General features: G+C 33.6%; 1 protein-coding gene across 6 annotated transcripts; it reads right to left on the reverse strand.

Annotated features, from left to right (window-relative positions):
* Positions 1-4,833: 4,833 nt before the first annotated feature.
* LOC145124662 (uncharacterized) lies at positions 4,834-13,991 on the reverse strand. 6 transcript variants are annotated; one of them, XR_013715665.1, is made up of 11 exons: positions 13,539-13,991; positions 13,377-13,450; positions 13,205-13,296; positions 13,088-13,129; positions 12,291-12,738; positions 11,795-12,108; positions 11,601-11,682; positions 11,288-11,501; positions 10,596-10,686; positions 10,450-10,511; positions 4,834-5,550 (listed from the first exon to the last, which is right to left on the reverse strand). XR_013715665.1 is itself a non-coding variant. In XM_079060083.1 (10 exons), the coding sequence occupies exons 7-9, from the start codon at positions 11,613-11,615 to the stop codon at positions 10,607-10,609; spliced, it is 309 nt and encodes a 102-aa protein (XP_078916209.1). In that variant the 5' UTR covers positions 11,616-11,682; positions 11,795-12,108; positions 12,291-12,738; positions 13,088-13,129; positions 13,205-13,285; positions 13,377-13,417; positions 13,539-13,991; the 3' UTR covers positions 10,236-10,511; positions 10,596-10,606. The 6 variants fall into 6 exon arrangements, 5 of the variants coding, with proteins under 5 accessions (XP_078916209.1, XP_078916205.1, XP_078916208.1 ...); XM_079060083.1 differs by lacking the exon at positions 4,834-5,550 and having other exon boundaries at positions 10,236-10,511; positions 13,205-13,285; positions 13,377-13,417; XM_079060079.1 differs by lacking the exon at positions 4,834-5,550 and having other exon boundaries at positions 10,236-10,511; positions 13,377-13,417.
* Positions 13,992-14,399: the final 408 nt, after the last annotated feature.

The following is a 14,399-nucleotide window of genomic DNA, read 5'->3' on the forward strand; positions in this document are numbered from 1 at the left end:
ATTTTGTTTCGTTTGCTGTTGTTTTATGTGATGGCTTCCTGGTGTTTGCTGCCTTTAGGAGTTATGTTGCATTTTGGGAGCTTTTGACATTATTACCCTTGGCTATTTTGTTGGTCTCCTTGGCTGCTATTCTTTTTGGAGTTTAATCAACTATTATGCTTCTTGATTTTTTTCAAAGGTTATGAATCACACCTTTTATTGGCATCATATTCGTCCCTTTTTTTCGAAATTTTGATATCATTTCAGGACTTCTAGTTACCTAATTTCACTTTACAGACCGACAAGTTTTTGAAAATTTGTACATGTGTTTGTTCTTGCTTACTGATGGCAGTTTGAAGGTATGTTCCAAATTTACATTTTTTGTCTATGGTTTTTATAAATTTGAGAAATTGAGAAGTGAATTTTATTCTTGAAATAAGACCTTTGAAACTGGATATGTTCTTGGAGGTTCAAAAGGTTAGTTCTTGAAAAGCAAATCTTTTGTTCCATGCTAAAATGGTAGATTCTAACTAAACTTTGAAGTTATTTAGATACATTTCATAGGTTAAGATTTTTGGATCATAGTTGCCACTTGTTGATTGATATTTGGTTGTATAAAGATTGGATTATATAGTGCTTTAGGATCAATCTTTCTTGCATACATAATTGTTAATCATTGTTGGATCATGCACACTATAAAATTTACATTTAAATATTTATAATTTTTGTATATCACTTCTCAGTTGTTTATATAGTTCATCTTTTGGTCGTGGGTTAAGAAAAGGATGAAGTAAGGATTACTATGTTTTTTTCAAAATGGAAAGTAATGGTCATTTTTTTGTTGTTTTCAGATAATTGTTTGATATGTGTAGGGGGTAGCAAATGGATCGGTCAGACTGAACCGGGGACCGGGACCTATTTTCATATAGCGGACCAGTTTTCGGTTCTTCCAATATTTTGCTTAGTCGGTTCCGGGATTTAACTGGTTAGGGTCCACCGGTTCCGAGTAAATAATCGGGACCGAACCGAGGTCGATATACGTGGGAGTGCCAATTTTAGTACTAAAGCTTAGTATCATCTGTCTTTGTTGCTGTAGTTTCGACATCCAAAGAAGAAAATCCACTTGCTCGTCTATGATACGGAAAGTAAAATAAACTGCAGAGTGAAGTTGATTCATCAAGAGAACATCACTTTGAAGATCTACAACAGACGAAAAAGTACATATTGGTTGAACTCGTGTGCGTTGTTCGTGAAGTCAATCCTTTCTTTAGTACAGGGATGCAATGTGGTGCTTCTTGGTATTTGAATTGAATATCGCTCATGCTTGCATAATGGATAGAGAGTCTTTAAGTAGTAGTATAGTTGGTGATGTGTGTTTTCATTGGCGCTGTATTGTACGATTTTGATTTCTGAATTCAAGTTTTTTTTCTTGTTTTATCGATCTATATGATACGTATTTCATTAATTTGGGCTTTATTTTTTAGTTGTTAATAATTAATTGAAAAAAGGCTTACCAGAATGAAACATTTATTTGAATATTTATTCACTGATTCACAATTTTGATGGTGATTGAAATAAACTAGAAGTTTTCATAGGTTCAACATGGACATCTACATCACTGCACACAACTTGCATCAACGCACACAAACTATGTATTTTTTTCATCTTTAGTGGCCATAATTACTCTATATAATTTTTGAATATATCATTTGCAGAAGTTACGAAACTGTTTTTTTTTCAATTATAATTGATCCTAAAAGTGGGAAGTTATTAATTTTGTAAATGACTCAAATGACCTTTATTCATAATTAAAATATTTTTAGTTAAAACAATTTGATTAATGAGGTGTAATATACTTATTGGTTGTTTTCATTTTCACATAATATTTGCATTTTCACATGAGTCTTCCCCTATATATATATATATATATATATATATATATATATATATATATATATATATATATATATATATATAAAGAGAGAGAGAGAGAGTGGGTGGAGTTAGCTACATTAGCTAACTCCACTGTTGTTCATCTAACTCTACCATGGTCACCGCCCTTTTCTATCTAAATTAGGAACAGGTGTCCACCGCCTGAATACCTCTACTCGATGACACCATATCATCTCCATTGTCTCTCTATTGGCCAGACACATCGCACTTCCGTTTCCGATGTTCCGTCTGACCGGCTCACATGCAATTGATGGTTTATACCGTCACCAATCTCCATCATTAAGCAATCGCCATCGGCCTCCATCATCAAGCGGATCTTCGCCAGTTTCCATTAGCTTCCATTAACAATCTGACTACGGATCTCAGGTAAGTTTTATTTCAGTTCTCTGTATAAATTTCTTTATTGATTTCAAGTCTTACTGGATAAATCTATTTCATGAGTGTTTGATTTTAAATTTGTGAGTCCAATGCCAAGTGTATCTACATAAATTGCATTTCATGTTTTAATTCTTGCTCCATGTATGATATTTGTTTCAATTTAGATCTCCTATTTATTAACTAATTTATGTTTCAATGTTTGAATATAATATCTCAGTTCAATACTTAATGATAAATATGATACATGATGTCAAGGCTTATTGATAAATTTGAGCAATTCAGTGGTTTTAACTCCAATTATAGGGTAGATGGTAGTGGTGCAGAAGATGGTAGAAGTGTTTCCAGGGAGGAGGGGGAGTGATAGACATGAAACAGAATGGAAGAGCGAAGACAGAAGGGGGATTGGGAGAATGAGGAAAGAGGGTAAGGTGGGGGTGAGATTTTCACATATTGAAATTGGTTCCGAGTTGCAGATCTCGCCTGAAACCTCCATCGTTGAAACTATCATCCTCATCTTCGATGACAGGTTCGGTCGAAAACAGCTCGGGTATCATCCTTCTTTATTGTCGTATGGTGATTTTGAATTTTTAGGAGCAATGGTTAAATTTTCACAGACATTGATGTTAGATCGGGCCATAAAAGGATCTATCATATCGAATTATATGTGGAGAGGGAGGGAAAGGTGGTGTCAGTAAACACTCCAGTAATATTCTCCTTTTCCGACAACTTCCCAGTTTTCCGTCAAAGGAACCCATTCAACTTTTCTTTAACTTATTTTTTATCCCCGGCTCATTACCTTACGCTTTTTTCTACCCATTCATTATTACATTTACAGATTTACTAATACCACAAAGTTTTATTTCATTGCACCAAAAAAATGGTGGGAAAATGTATGATTGTGTTAATATATGTAATAAAACCATATTAGACTTGCAGTTTGGGACAAACGGTGGCATATATGAAAAATTGTTGTGTTGTGAAATAAAAATACATCCACGTAAGGAAAGCAATCATGAGTCTTGAAGCATGCAAGTCTCACAAGTAAGAAGAGACATGCAAGTCTCACAAGTAAGAAGAGATTTATTATATTGATAATAATAATTTTTTATATAAAATAAGATATTTAATTTTTCTAACACTGATCAATTGCAATAAGATGAGAAAATGTCCTTATTGACGTTGTTGTTGAGATCCTAGCTGATCCATCATCTAAGAGGCAAGTTTATAAATTCTAATATTTTTTTATGTAATTTTAATGACAAATCTTTTTTGAAATGTTACATTTTTTTAACAGACTATTTCTTATATGCGGAAAACTACGAAAACTTCTGGGGGAGTTTGTTCACCTAAAATTGATTCTTTTGGTAAATTATATACTTTTTAGTAAAAGAAATTTAATTATATTAAAATCCATCTCATTATTCAAATTATATATATATATATATATATATATATATATATGAGAAAAGTGAATATACCCTTAAGGATATATAAGCTTAGCTACCCAAACACACTATAATACGTCATTTTGTTTGATATATTCATTATAATGTTCTTAAACTTCAACCTTAACTTGATTTCCTTTCAAGATATTCGAAATTTCTCTATTATATTGCTCTTACATCACATCTTTTTTTCGAACACTTACTAGGCTATATATATTATAGTTGAAAATGAAAATTATATAAAAGGAAGATAAATGTGTAATTTATAAAAATCTTGGAAGTAATCAAATTAGAAGTTAAATTATATGAACATTGGAGAATTAGAATGTATTATATAATACAAAACGACATAGTATAGTGAGTTTGGGTAGCTAAGCTTATATACCCTTAAGGGTATATTCACTTTTCCATATATATATATATATATATATATATATATATATATATATATATTAAATACAAAAATGAGTTTGTGAGGAGAAGTTACTATTCATTTCAATTGAATTCAGCCATTTGATTTGAGAAAATGATACTAGTAAGCAAATCAGCCGTTCTTTTTTAAGCAAATCAGCAGGTCTTTTACTTCCTCTTTTCATTTTTCTCCCCTAAATTTCATTTTATTTTACATTCTTTACCTAAACTAATTTTGAGCCGTCACAGAGTGTTTCTTTTACTTCTCTTTTTCTACTTTCACTTTCATTTTTTTTCCATTTTCATCCCCTGAGTTTCATTTGTTTTTATATTTTTTACCCTAAATTAATTTTGATCTAACAGTTTTTATTCTTATAACTTTAAAATTAAATAGTTGGCATTTTGTAATTTATAAATTTGGTTCCTTATGGTTTGGTTTGGTTTTACGGTTTGTATTTTTCTTTATGGTTTGGCTTACGGTTTCTAATTCTTCAAACCGTAATGAACGGTTTGGCTTACGGTTTCTAATTTTTCAAACCGTATAAAAACCGGACCGGACCGTAGGGTTTGTAATATATATTAATTAACTTTTTATACATATGTAATTATTACATTTATATTAATTTTTATATATAAATAATAAAATTTAAAACCGATAACTCATTTAATTACACAGCCAAATTAGTTTGTTACTTAGTTTTTTGAATTGTGAAGCCCAAGTGTGAAGTCTTCTATTGGAGTCTGTCCATTTACATTCCAAGAGTCCAGTGACGTGGGAAGAAGTCAAAAAACGACGACCTAACCCTAATCACAATTCCAAATCGCGGTCGTTTGTTTTTTCCATTCTCATCTCTCTATTGTTCTTGTCCATACTTCATTGAAAGCAATTGTCGACAATTGAGTAAAGCACCAGACGCAACAGGTCGGCGCCTCCACCTGCAGTTCTCGTTGCTCTCTGCATCTCTGTTCGATAAGGTATGTTCTGAACTCTTGCTCGTGTTTTGCATCCGAAATCAACGATGTATCGGAAATCATTTGTTACTTCTACTCCGCATGCAGCTCTCGTTGCTCTCTCACCCAATTTATTTACTGGATTAACATGTAGGAAGAATATCAATCACACCAACTGCAATTAGCTTCCCATTAAACAAATACTGTTGCTGAAAAGAACCAATGCAGGTCCGCTTCTCTGTCTGATAAGGTGTGCTTCTCGTCCAGAAGGTGGAATTCGTTTCTCCTTCTCGTTCTTCCTTTCTGAACTGCTTAACATCACACTTTCTGTTTGCTTAAATGGTTTACAGGTACTGTTCCCTCCTATGAGTCATTTGACTTGTTTACAGGTACAGTTCCCTCCTCAGTTTCACATCTTTTAGTTTTCTCCGTTCTGAAAAAATCGACTGTCAATCTATCAAATGGAATTGCACTTTCTGATTGTTGGGATTATTTTGGAATAATTTTATTGATTGTGGATCATACGTTCTGATTGTTGGGTCTTTTTGGAATCTGTTAGATTAAAAAGTTTACTTGAATTTTTCAAAGAATTGTCATCTATAGTTGTAAATTACTCCATCTATTCTTTATAGATAAGAACTATGTGATTCTTCATTGATTATTAACTTTTTGAGCTAAGAGGGTGTTGAGTTCTTTTCATTTGGGGTTTATGCAGCGATTTTGATGGCATATTCCTGGATTATTCAGGGCAATGTGCCACTCTTGATTTCTTCTTGAGGTAGGTTGCTTTTTTTTCTCTTGATTGAGGATATTATAGTAATATCATCATTGTATAAAATACAAATCAACGAAATTATGAGCTTGAGCCTCAAAAGACAAAAAATATAAGTGTAGTATTTTCTGATCACCTCCTTTTTCCTAATGTAGGCAACACACAACACCATCAGTCCCTCGTGCATCTTTCATTAAGTTTACGTTTATTAATTGTTTTTTAATTCCTAGTCTGGTTGTATACAACTTTATGTGTTGTAATTCATTTGGTTCATAATGGATGGTGGTGTTTTATTTTGAATTCGGATTTTAATGAGTGAGAAACTTAATGTGATTAAGATCAGCAAAAACTTAATGTGATTGAACTTAAATGGGCCTAAAAAGCCCAAACCGTGAAACCAAACCAGAGCCAAACCGTTAGTAACGGTTTGGTTTTGTTTGGTTTTAATTTTTGAACGGTTCGGCTTCGGTTTTTGCTTGACAAAAACCGTAACTAATGGTTTGGCTTCGGTTTAACCTGAAAACCGAAAAAACCGGACCGTGAACACCCCTAGTTAGCACAATCAAAATTATGACGCTCAGAGAGTCATCGGTTTCAAATATGGAGAAGACTAGGAGCTATGATGGGGAAAAATGTTACTTCTTTCTACTTGCATTAGCATTACATATTACAGGAATCGATGGAGAAAAACGGGATGTAGATTACCTTCAACGTATGTAAAAAACCTATTTCGTTCTCTTGTCTGTAAAAAAACCCTATTTCCTGTCTCTCGTTTTCACCTGCTCCAACGCATTACTGAAAGAGAAGGCATTTCATTTTACCGTGTCATACCACTTTAAGCAAACAAACACTCCCGTCACCTGATTACCCTAACTTAGCCAGTAATTAAGAATTTAAGACTTAATTGAATAAAGACTAAATGTTTTATATAGAATAATAAAAAAAAATTGGAAATTTTAAAAATGTTTTATTTTTACATCCTAATATTTTGAGCCGGTTTACGAAAGTCTCAAATCAACTTTATTTTACAAAAATGTCCTAAAAACCCATAATTAATTTCAATTTACAAAAATATCCTAAAAATCGGTAAAATGTTGTTTTCCAACCCTTTTCTCCTGATTGGTAAACATTAACAACAATTTGGGTTTTAAAGTATCTCAAGAAAAAAAGGTCTCAGACCCTAAGATTGAGAGAGGTTTAGACAGGACTATAAATATAAGTAACCCCATAACAATATACGTAAGTATCACAGACATGTGGTGTTTTTGTAGAGCTGGCAAAAATCGACCCAACCCGCCAACCCAACCCGAACCCAACCCAAAATTAGCGGGTTGGGTTGAGATATTCAACTCATTTAACTTAAATGGGTCAACCCGTCTAACCCATTTAACTTTAATATATATATATATATATATATATATATATATATATATATATATATATATATATAGGGATGAGCAACGGAAGCGGGTACCTGCTTTCGGAACCGGAACCGCCTCGGAACTGCCGGTTTTGGAACTGGAACCGCCATAGGCGGTTCCGGTTCCGGTTCCTAAAGTCTAGGAACCGCCTTAAGCGGTTCCGGTTCCAATACTTATTTTTACAAAACCGATACCCGCTGGATTCCCGCCGGTTTCGGTTCCAATACCGGGTACCCGGAACCGGCAGTTAACCGGAACCGGTACCGATGGGTACCCGCCTTTTTCTAAAAATAACTATATATTAAAATTTTATATTTTAGTAATTTTGTTTTAAAAAAATAGGGAAAAAAACTTATACTGATTACCTTAGACCTAATTCGTTTTAGGGTTTTTGATTTTCATTCCTAAAAAAAACGTCGTCTTCTTCTCGTCACTCTCCTCTCTCCCCTCTCAAACCAGTCATCATTCAGTTAATCGAAGCTTCAATCGCTCCGGTCATCGTTCGAGCTATCTTATGAACCCTTACTGAAATCCTAAAACTCGGATCTACTCTGAGATAGGGGACGAAGAGGTTATGGGCTCATCAAGCCCTGTTCTGTCTGATCACAAGCGGAAACTCAGTTCTTCTCCATCTTCATCCTTCTTCCTTCGACTTTGAGTAGTCAAGGTGAGCTTGCTTAATTTATGGTTACTTACTTCCCATGATCTGTGAATCACCCATCTTGCATTCAACCCACTTCGTCTCTTATTGATTTGCACATCATCTTTCGCAATTTAAGTTTGGATTTTGTCTTACTTCAACCATAATAAGATCTATTCTTTTTTGCTTCAAGATCGTTTATTTTGCTCCGTCAGATATCAGATGCAGAAATTGACGAATCCACAGCGTGTATGTTGTCTTTTTCAAAGCAAAGATCAATGTCTTGCTTCCTTTTGGACCTCTAGCAATATTGATGCACTACATCACAGGCCGACATGTAAGATTCTTCTCTCATCTCTTTTTAAGCTTCTTCTCCATGACTCTAAAACCGAAGAATTTGGTCTTAATGTACTTCAATACCAAAAACTTGCATTATCACAAAGAGAATGAGCACAAACCCTGCATTATCTCAAAGTGTGACATTCTACATAACAATGGTCAAACATGCTTCAATTTTAATAGAATTTTTCCCTTTTAAACAGAGTTATTTGGTTTCATTGTACCTTAGGTCAGTATTGGACTAAAAGAAAGTTGAAGAGAAGAATGTATATGGAGTAGAAGTTGTTGTTGTTGTTTTTGGGTTGGTATTTGCTCGTGGAGATTTCCTCCTTTCTGGAAGGTTGTAAATTTAATTGGATTCTATATATTTATAATTACTTTCCTTCTGTAATCCATATATATGCATTTTGCTTTCCAGTGTCGGTCCGAACAAGGATGCTATTGTAGCAAAGAACACATTGTCACCAGAAGAGAAAGAAAAACTCCAGGTAAAGTTCATATATATATATATATATATATATATATATATATATTGTATTTTTTTCTCATTAGTGCAGATAGGAGTGTATTGCTCATTTAATCAACTTCTAGAATATGGATTTTGTCATGCTGATCCACACCCTGGAAACCTACTTCGTACATATGATGGGAAACTAGCATATTTAGGTACTTCAAAATTACTTATTTACCCCATTGGTATAAATAAAAGGTTGTTGTTTTATGTTATATTCTTTTATATGTCACTTGATGTTGTAACTTAGATTTTGGCATGATGGGTGAATTCAAGCAAGAGTTTCGTGATGGGTGAATTCAAGCTTGCCTTCATCTAGTAAATAAGGATTATGTTGCAGTGACAAAAGACTTTGTTACCCTTGGGTACTAATACTATGGACATTTTCTTCTTAGCATTAAATAAGGGCTAAAAAGTTTATGTATGAGTTGTATTTTGATGAAGTATTTCAATTTTCAGGTTGCTTTGCTGCAACTGCTGATTTGTATTTTCAGGTTGTTGTTGCTGTTTTTCGATGTTGTTTTTGCTGTTATGTGTTGCTGATGCTGTTGCTAATTTGTGCTATTGCTGATTTGTGTTGTTGTTTTGTTGTTGCTGTTATTATTGCTGTTTTTGCTATTTTATTGTTGCTGTTTTTGCTTTTATGAATTACAATTTCAGTCTCATGTTGTTATTTTATAGTTTTTGGTTTGTTGTTTGCTCTTGCTATTGTGTTATTTAAAAGTGGGAAATGTTTTTAATAGCTTGTTATTTAAAAGATCATTTTTTTTGTAAATGTTTTGGTTTTATATCTTGTACTTATATTGTTTGTATATTGTTTGTATAGGTTAATTTACATAATTTATGTGACATGTATAAAATAACAAGTTTTAATACTCAAGAAGCCGGGTACCCGGAACCGGTTCTGGCGGTTCCGGTTCCAATACCAAAAACTTAAGAACCGCCGGTTCCGGGAGCGGTTCCGGTTCCAGCTAAAATAGGCGGGTACCCGGTTATGCTCATCCCTATATATATATATATATATATATATATATATATATATATATATATATATATATATATATATATAATTTAATATTATTTAAATATTATCATGTATTAATCAAAGTATTAATTTGTAAATTATAATGTTGCATTATTATTATCTATGTTGGATAAAATTTAATCCTAATTTCCATCATTTTTTTAAAACCGATAATACTGATCACTTTCCAAAGTCACTATGAAACTAAACATTTTTAATGTTATTTGAACAATTTATTTGTATTTATGAATTAAGATTGTGCTTTTGTCATAATTATGAAGTTTTATTTATGTTTTATAATTTAATTGGTATAATATTTAATTATATAGTTTATTTAATGGATTTTAAATGGGTTAACCGAAGTTTAACCTATTTATTTAATAGGTTTGGTTAGGAACTACATAAACAACATAAACAAGTCAACCCGGTGACAACCCATTTATCTAAAAGATTGGGTTGGGTTGGAAATATCAACCCATTTAAATAAGCAGGTTGGGTTGGGTTCAAATTTTCAACTCAATTATTAAATGGGTTGAAACCGAACTCAACCTATGTCGACCCATTGCCACCTCTATGTTTTTGTCAAGCTATTGACTCGGATTTAATGATTAAATGATGTTTGTACATTGTACGATTGTAGAGGCATGAATGCAAGAACCCCAAGTGTTCTTGATATGTAGATTTATCCTTCAAAATAAAAATTTATTGTTTCAATCATACAATTTATAGCAAACCAAAGAATGTAACTAGTTTAAGTTTCTTAGAAAGTACCTAAAAGTAGGTTATGGAATAGTCATGTGAGCAGTCTCTAATGTCGTTATCCTCCATTGAAGCTTCTCTGCTGGGTCACTGTTATATTGTTCTGAAATAAAAAGAAAAGAATATTATTTCCATCCGATAATTTTATTCAAAACCCAAATTAGTGTTTTGTACAAAAACCCATTTCTTGAAGATTCAAATAAAGAAAACTGATGAGTGAATATCTTATTTTATATAAAAACTGTCATTAAAATTACATAAAAAAATGTTAGAATTTATAATTGTGAGACTTGCATGCTTTCCTTATTTGGATGTATTTTTATTTCACCACACCACAAATTTTCATATATGTCACCATTTGTCCCAAACTGCAAATCTAATATGGTTTTATTACATATATTAACACAATCATACATTTTCCCATCTTTTTTTTGGTGAAGTGAAATAAAATGATGTGGTATCAGTAAATCTATAAATGTAATAATGTATGGGTAGGAAAAAAGGTAAGGTGATGAGCCAGGGATAAAATGGTAAATAAGTTAAAGAAAAGTTGAATGGGTTCCTTGAATTGGATACAACCCCTCTAGTTATGATGTATGTCTGCCAATGGACTGCATAGCGTCCGTACTTCTATAAAGCCTTTCGTTACCGTTAGCCATTTCTATAATCATGTTGTTAACCTTATCAGTGGTGACATTAAGTACCTGTGCTGCCGCAGCAGCAGGTGTGGCGGTGATGATGGTGGAATCGTATTTCGTCTGTGCCGCCACCCGTGCCGCCTGTCAGCTCTTTTCGGCTTCTTCTGTCGCTCTTTTCGGCTTCTTCTGCCGCCCTTTTCCCTCCCGATTTCTGCCTCGACATTGCAACCTTCTTCAACATTTTTGCTTGTGCATGTGCCGTCTTTTCTTCCACTTTAACCTAAAAAAAATCCCAAATTTAATTAATTCTACCAAATTTCCTTCCTTCGTTTATAATTAATTATTATTATCGCAAATTTGAACATGTAATCAAATTCACCTCTATTCTTCTCATTTCTGCTTCAAGTTTTGCTTTCTGGTGACTTTCCCATGCTTGAAATTTAACCTCTTCGTGTATAAATCTGAACATACATCATAAATAATGTTTATAAAAAAATATTTAAAAGGTGAAATAACATTAAAAAACAAATAAGAGTAGATGACCGTTTTACCCTTGTGTTTAAAAACACATACCTTGCATTAAGTTTAGATTCTCAGCATCTTCTCACGCAACCACCCGTTTCTCAAACTCAACTCTGAACGCCTCCTCGGCCAAAATGTCCGTTTCGTCCTCCATCGCTTTCTTTTCCGTGTCCTCTTTACTTGCCCAAGCCGCAATGTTCATCTTTCCAAGTTGTACCCCTAGCTGTAAAGGCTCCTTCCGTGTTGTAAGTTTGACTTCTTGCTCGGTCAACTCTTTTGGATCCCGTCACTCGTCATGTTCCACGGGTGTGGAATTGGGTACTCTTCTTCCTCTTCGGGAAGTTGATGGAATTGAAGAACTTGGACTGTGAAGGGCAAAACATTAAAAATTACAAAAACACCATGTTTTATATTTGACATGGTATACGAAAAAAGACCATATAAAATGAATCAATTTGCCCTCGGCCAATCATGTGCTACGGTGAAAGTGAGTAACGATTAAACTGTGATATGCAAGATTAAAAGGAAAAAAATTGATATGAAATACCTGTTTCATCCTCGTTTGAATTCGTTCCACATGATGACTCTCTAGTGTGAACTTATTTTAAATCTTTACTTTGAGGACACGAATCGAGTCATGACTAGCTGAGTCCACTCGCCTGACCAGTAACGGGCTCATGTTATGTATATGTTCTTCCACAAGTGAGATTGTGCGTTCATAGGCCTTTCCCTGACCTCTGTATTAATGATTGCCCCTGTTTTGTTGTTGTACAGCTTGCTTATTTCCATTCCATCTTCCCTTTGAGAGAATGGCAGCAGACCAACTTTCTCACTGAACCCATAGACTTCAACTTAAGCATATGTCATCTTTGTGACCTTCTCCAAGTGAAACAATTGTCACTCTCAACAAAGGCTCTGTATGTTCCAAAACCACCCCACAACAGTACGCCCTGCTTCAGGTAACCAACAGTCCGACATTCAGACTTGCTTATCACCTGTTTCATTTCAATAACTATTTAAGTAAATCCCATTATTAGGAAGAATGAAGGAGAAAGGGTAAATATCATGATTAGATTCATATTTATACCATACACTTTTAGGAGCATAGGAATATATCCAACAGTTACTCAATTATTAATTACATTAGATTCCAAATTCAGCATAATTACAGCATAACAACTATATAGTAACAAATTTTACTGAACCTCATAAAACCCTAAAATAAAGCAACATGCAGGATGAATACACAGTTGTATCTCTTTTGTTTATATTGAAAGAGAAGCTTCTAAAAAGATCCATCATCTTGTATGTTAAACTGAAACTGAAAGAGTTTGGAAAAATTACCCTTGAAGAATATGTAAGTTGTGAGTATCAATTCAGAAATCACTGCATATAGACAATAGGGAACAATGAAATTACATTCTAAATTAACAACTGATCACAACAAATAATATATATTACCATTTACAGCTTCCTCTGAAAGCACGTCAGAAGTTAGGCTAGAGAGAGCTGTTGACACCAATGGATGTGTAGCAAGCACATCTGCAGGTATCCTATAAAAAAATCATGTACTAATTCATTCAATAACACCAAAGATTAAGAAAAAAAAATACAAATTGATAAGGAAATATACCTATGTCTTAGCCGAAGCGAAGACGCAAAAGCCTCTAGAGCCTGAATGATTTAAGAAACAGGATTCGACATCAGCTGAAAGAAATTTAAAAATAAAAAATAAATAAAATAAAATAAAATAAAAATAAAAAATAAAATCACAAGAAGGTGATGAATTAGTGACCTTGCCGATGAGTTGTAGTCGTGATGGTTACGACTGTCGACTGGTGCTACCGACAATGTTGATTTTTCCTCGTGTCTAATATGAAGGGTCCTAGGGTTAATGGACGGGCGAGGTGGCTTTAAGGGTTTACCGAGAGACAGAGAAGATGAAGATCGGGAGGGCAGCAAGGAAAGAATCAAAGCAGCAGTCGTGATGGAAGACCATTGAAGCAGCAGTCGTCGCCAATTTCGGATTTCGGAGATACTTTGACGGAGATGTGTGGGTATTGAGAAAGAGAGGTGAGATCCGCGTCGGATCCTGATCGGGAGACATGGCGGTGGACAACAGCTGCCGACGGTAAGGAGTAAACGAAAGAACAACGATGGTGAGAGAGATCGTCGGTGAAGGAATACCAAAGCCGCAAACCACTGAGGTGGAATAGACCGAACCAAAATAAAGGCCGTGGTAGCTGGGTGTGTAGAGATCCGAGAAATAGAAAGAGAGTTTTATCTTTTTCTTTTTAAGGGTTTTTTCAAAATAGACCTCATATTTACGGTTTTTTTCTATTTAAACAAAAAATTTGTTTTTTTTTCTAGTTAAGAGGTGTTATTACAGGTGTCATCTGATATGTCATATCAAAATGTTGTTATAACACCAAATAGAGGAAATGAACAACTTGTTATAACATCGTTAACCTTCCATGTCATCATTTTTTTCAGTTTTTTTTCTTTTTTTCAATTTATTTATTTTTTATTGTTTTTTTTCATTATATATTTTAATCACATTGGATTAATAAAAAAAAACGAAACATACAATTTAATTAACTCCTAGGTTAACCATAACATTAAAAACTTAAAAAAAAACAAAACAAACAAACATTAC

The sequence above is a fragment of the Lactuca virosa genome, chromosome 7, assembly GCF_052849685.1.
Source record: "Lactuca virosa cultivar CGN04683 chromosome 7, Lactuca_virosa_CGN04683_v6, whole genome shotgun sequence".
NCBI classification, from domain to species: Eukaryota; Viridiplantae; Streptophyta; class Magnoliopsida; order Asterales; family Asteraceae; genus Lactuca; species Lactuca virosa.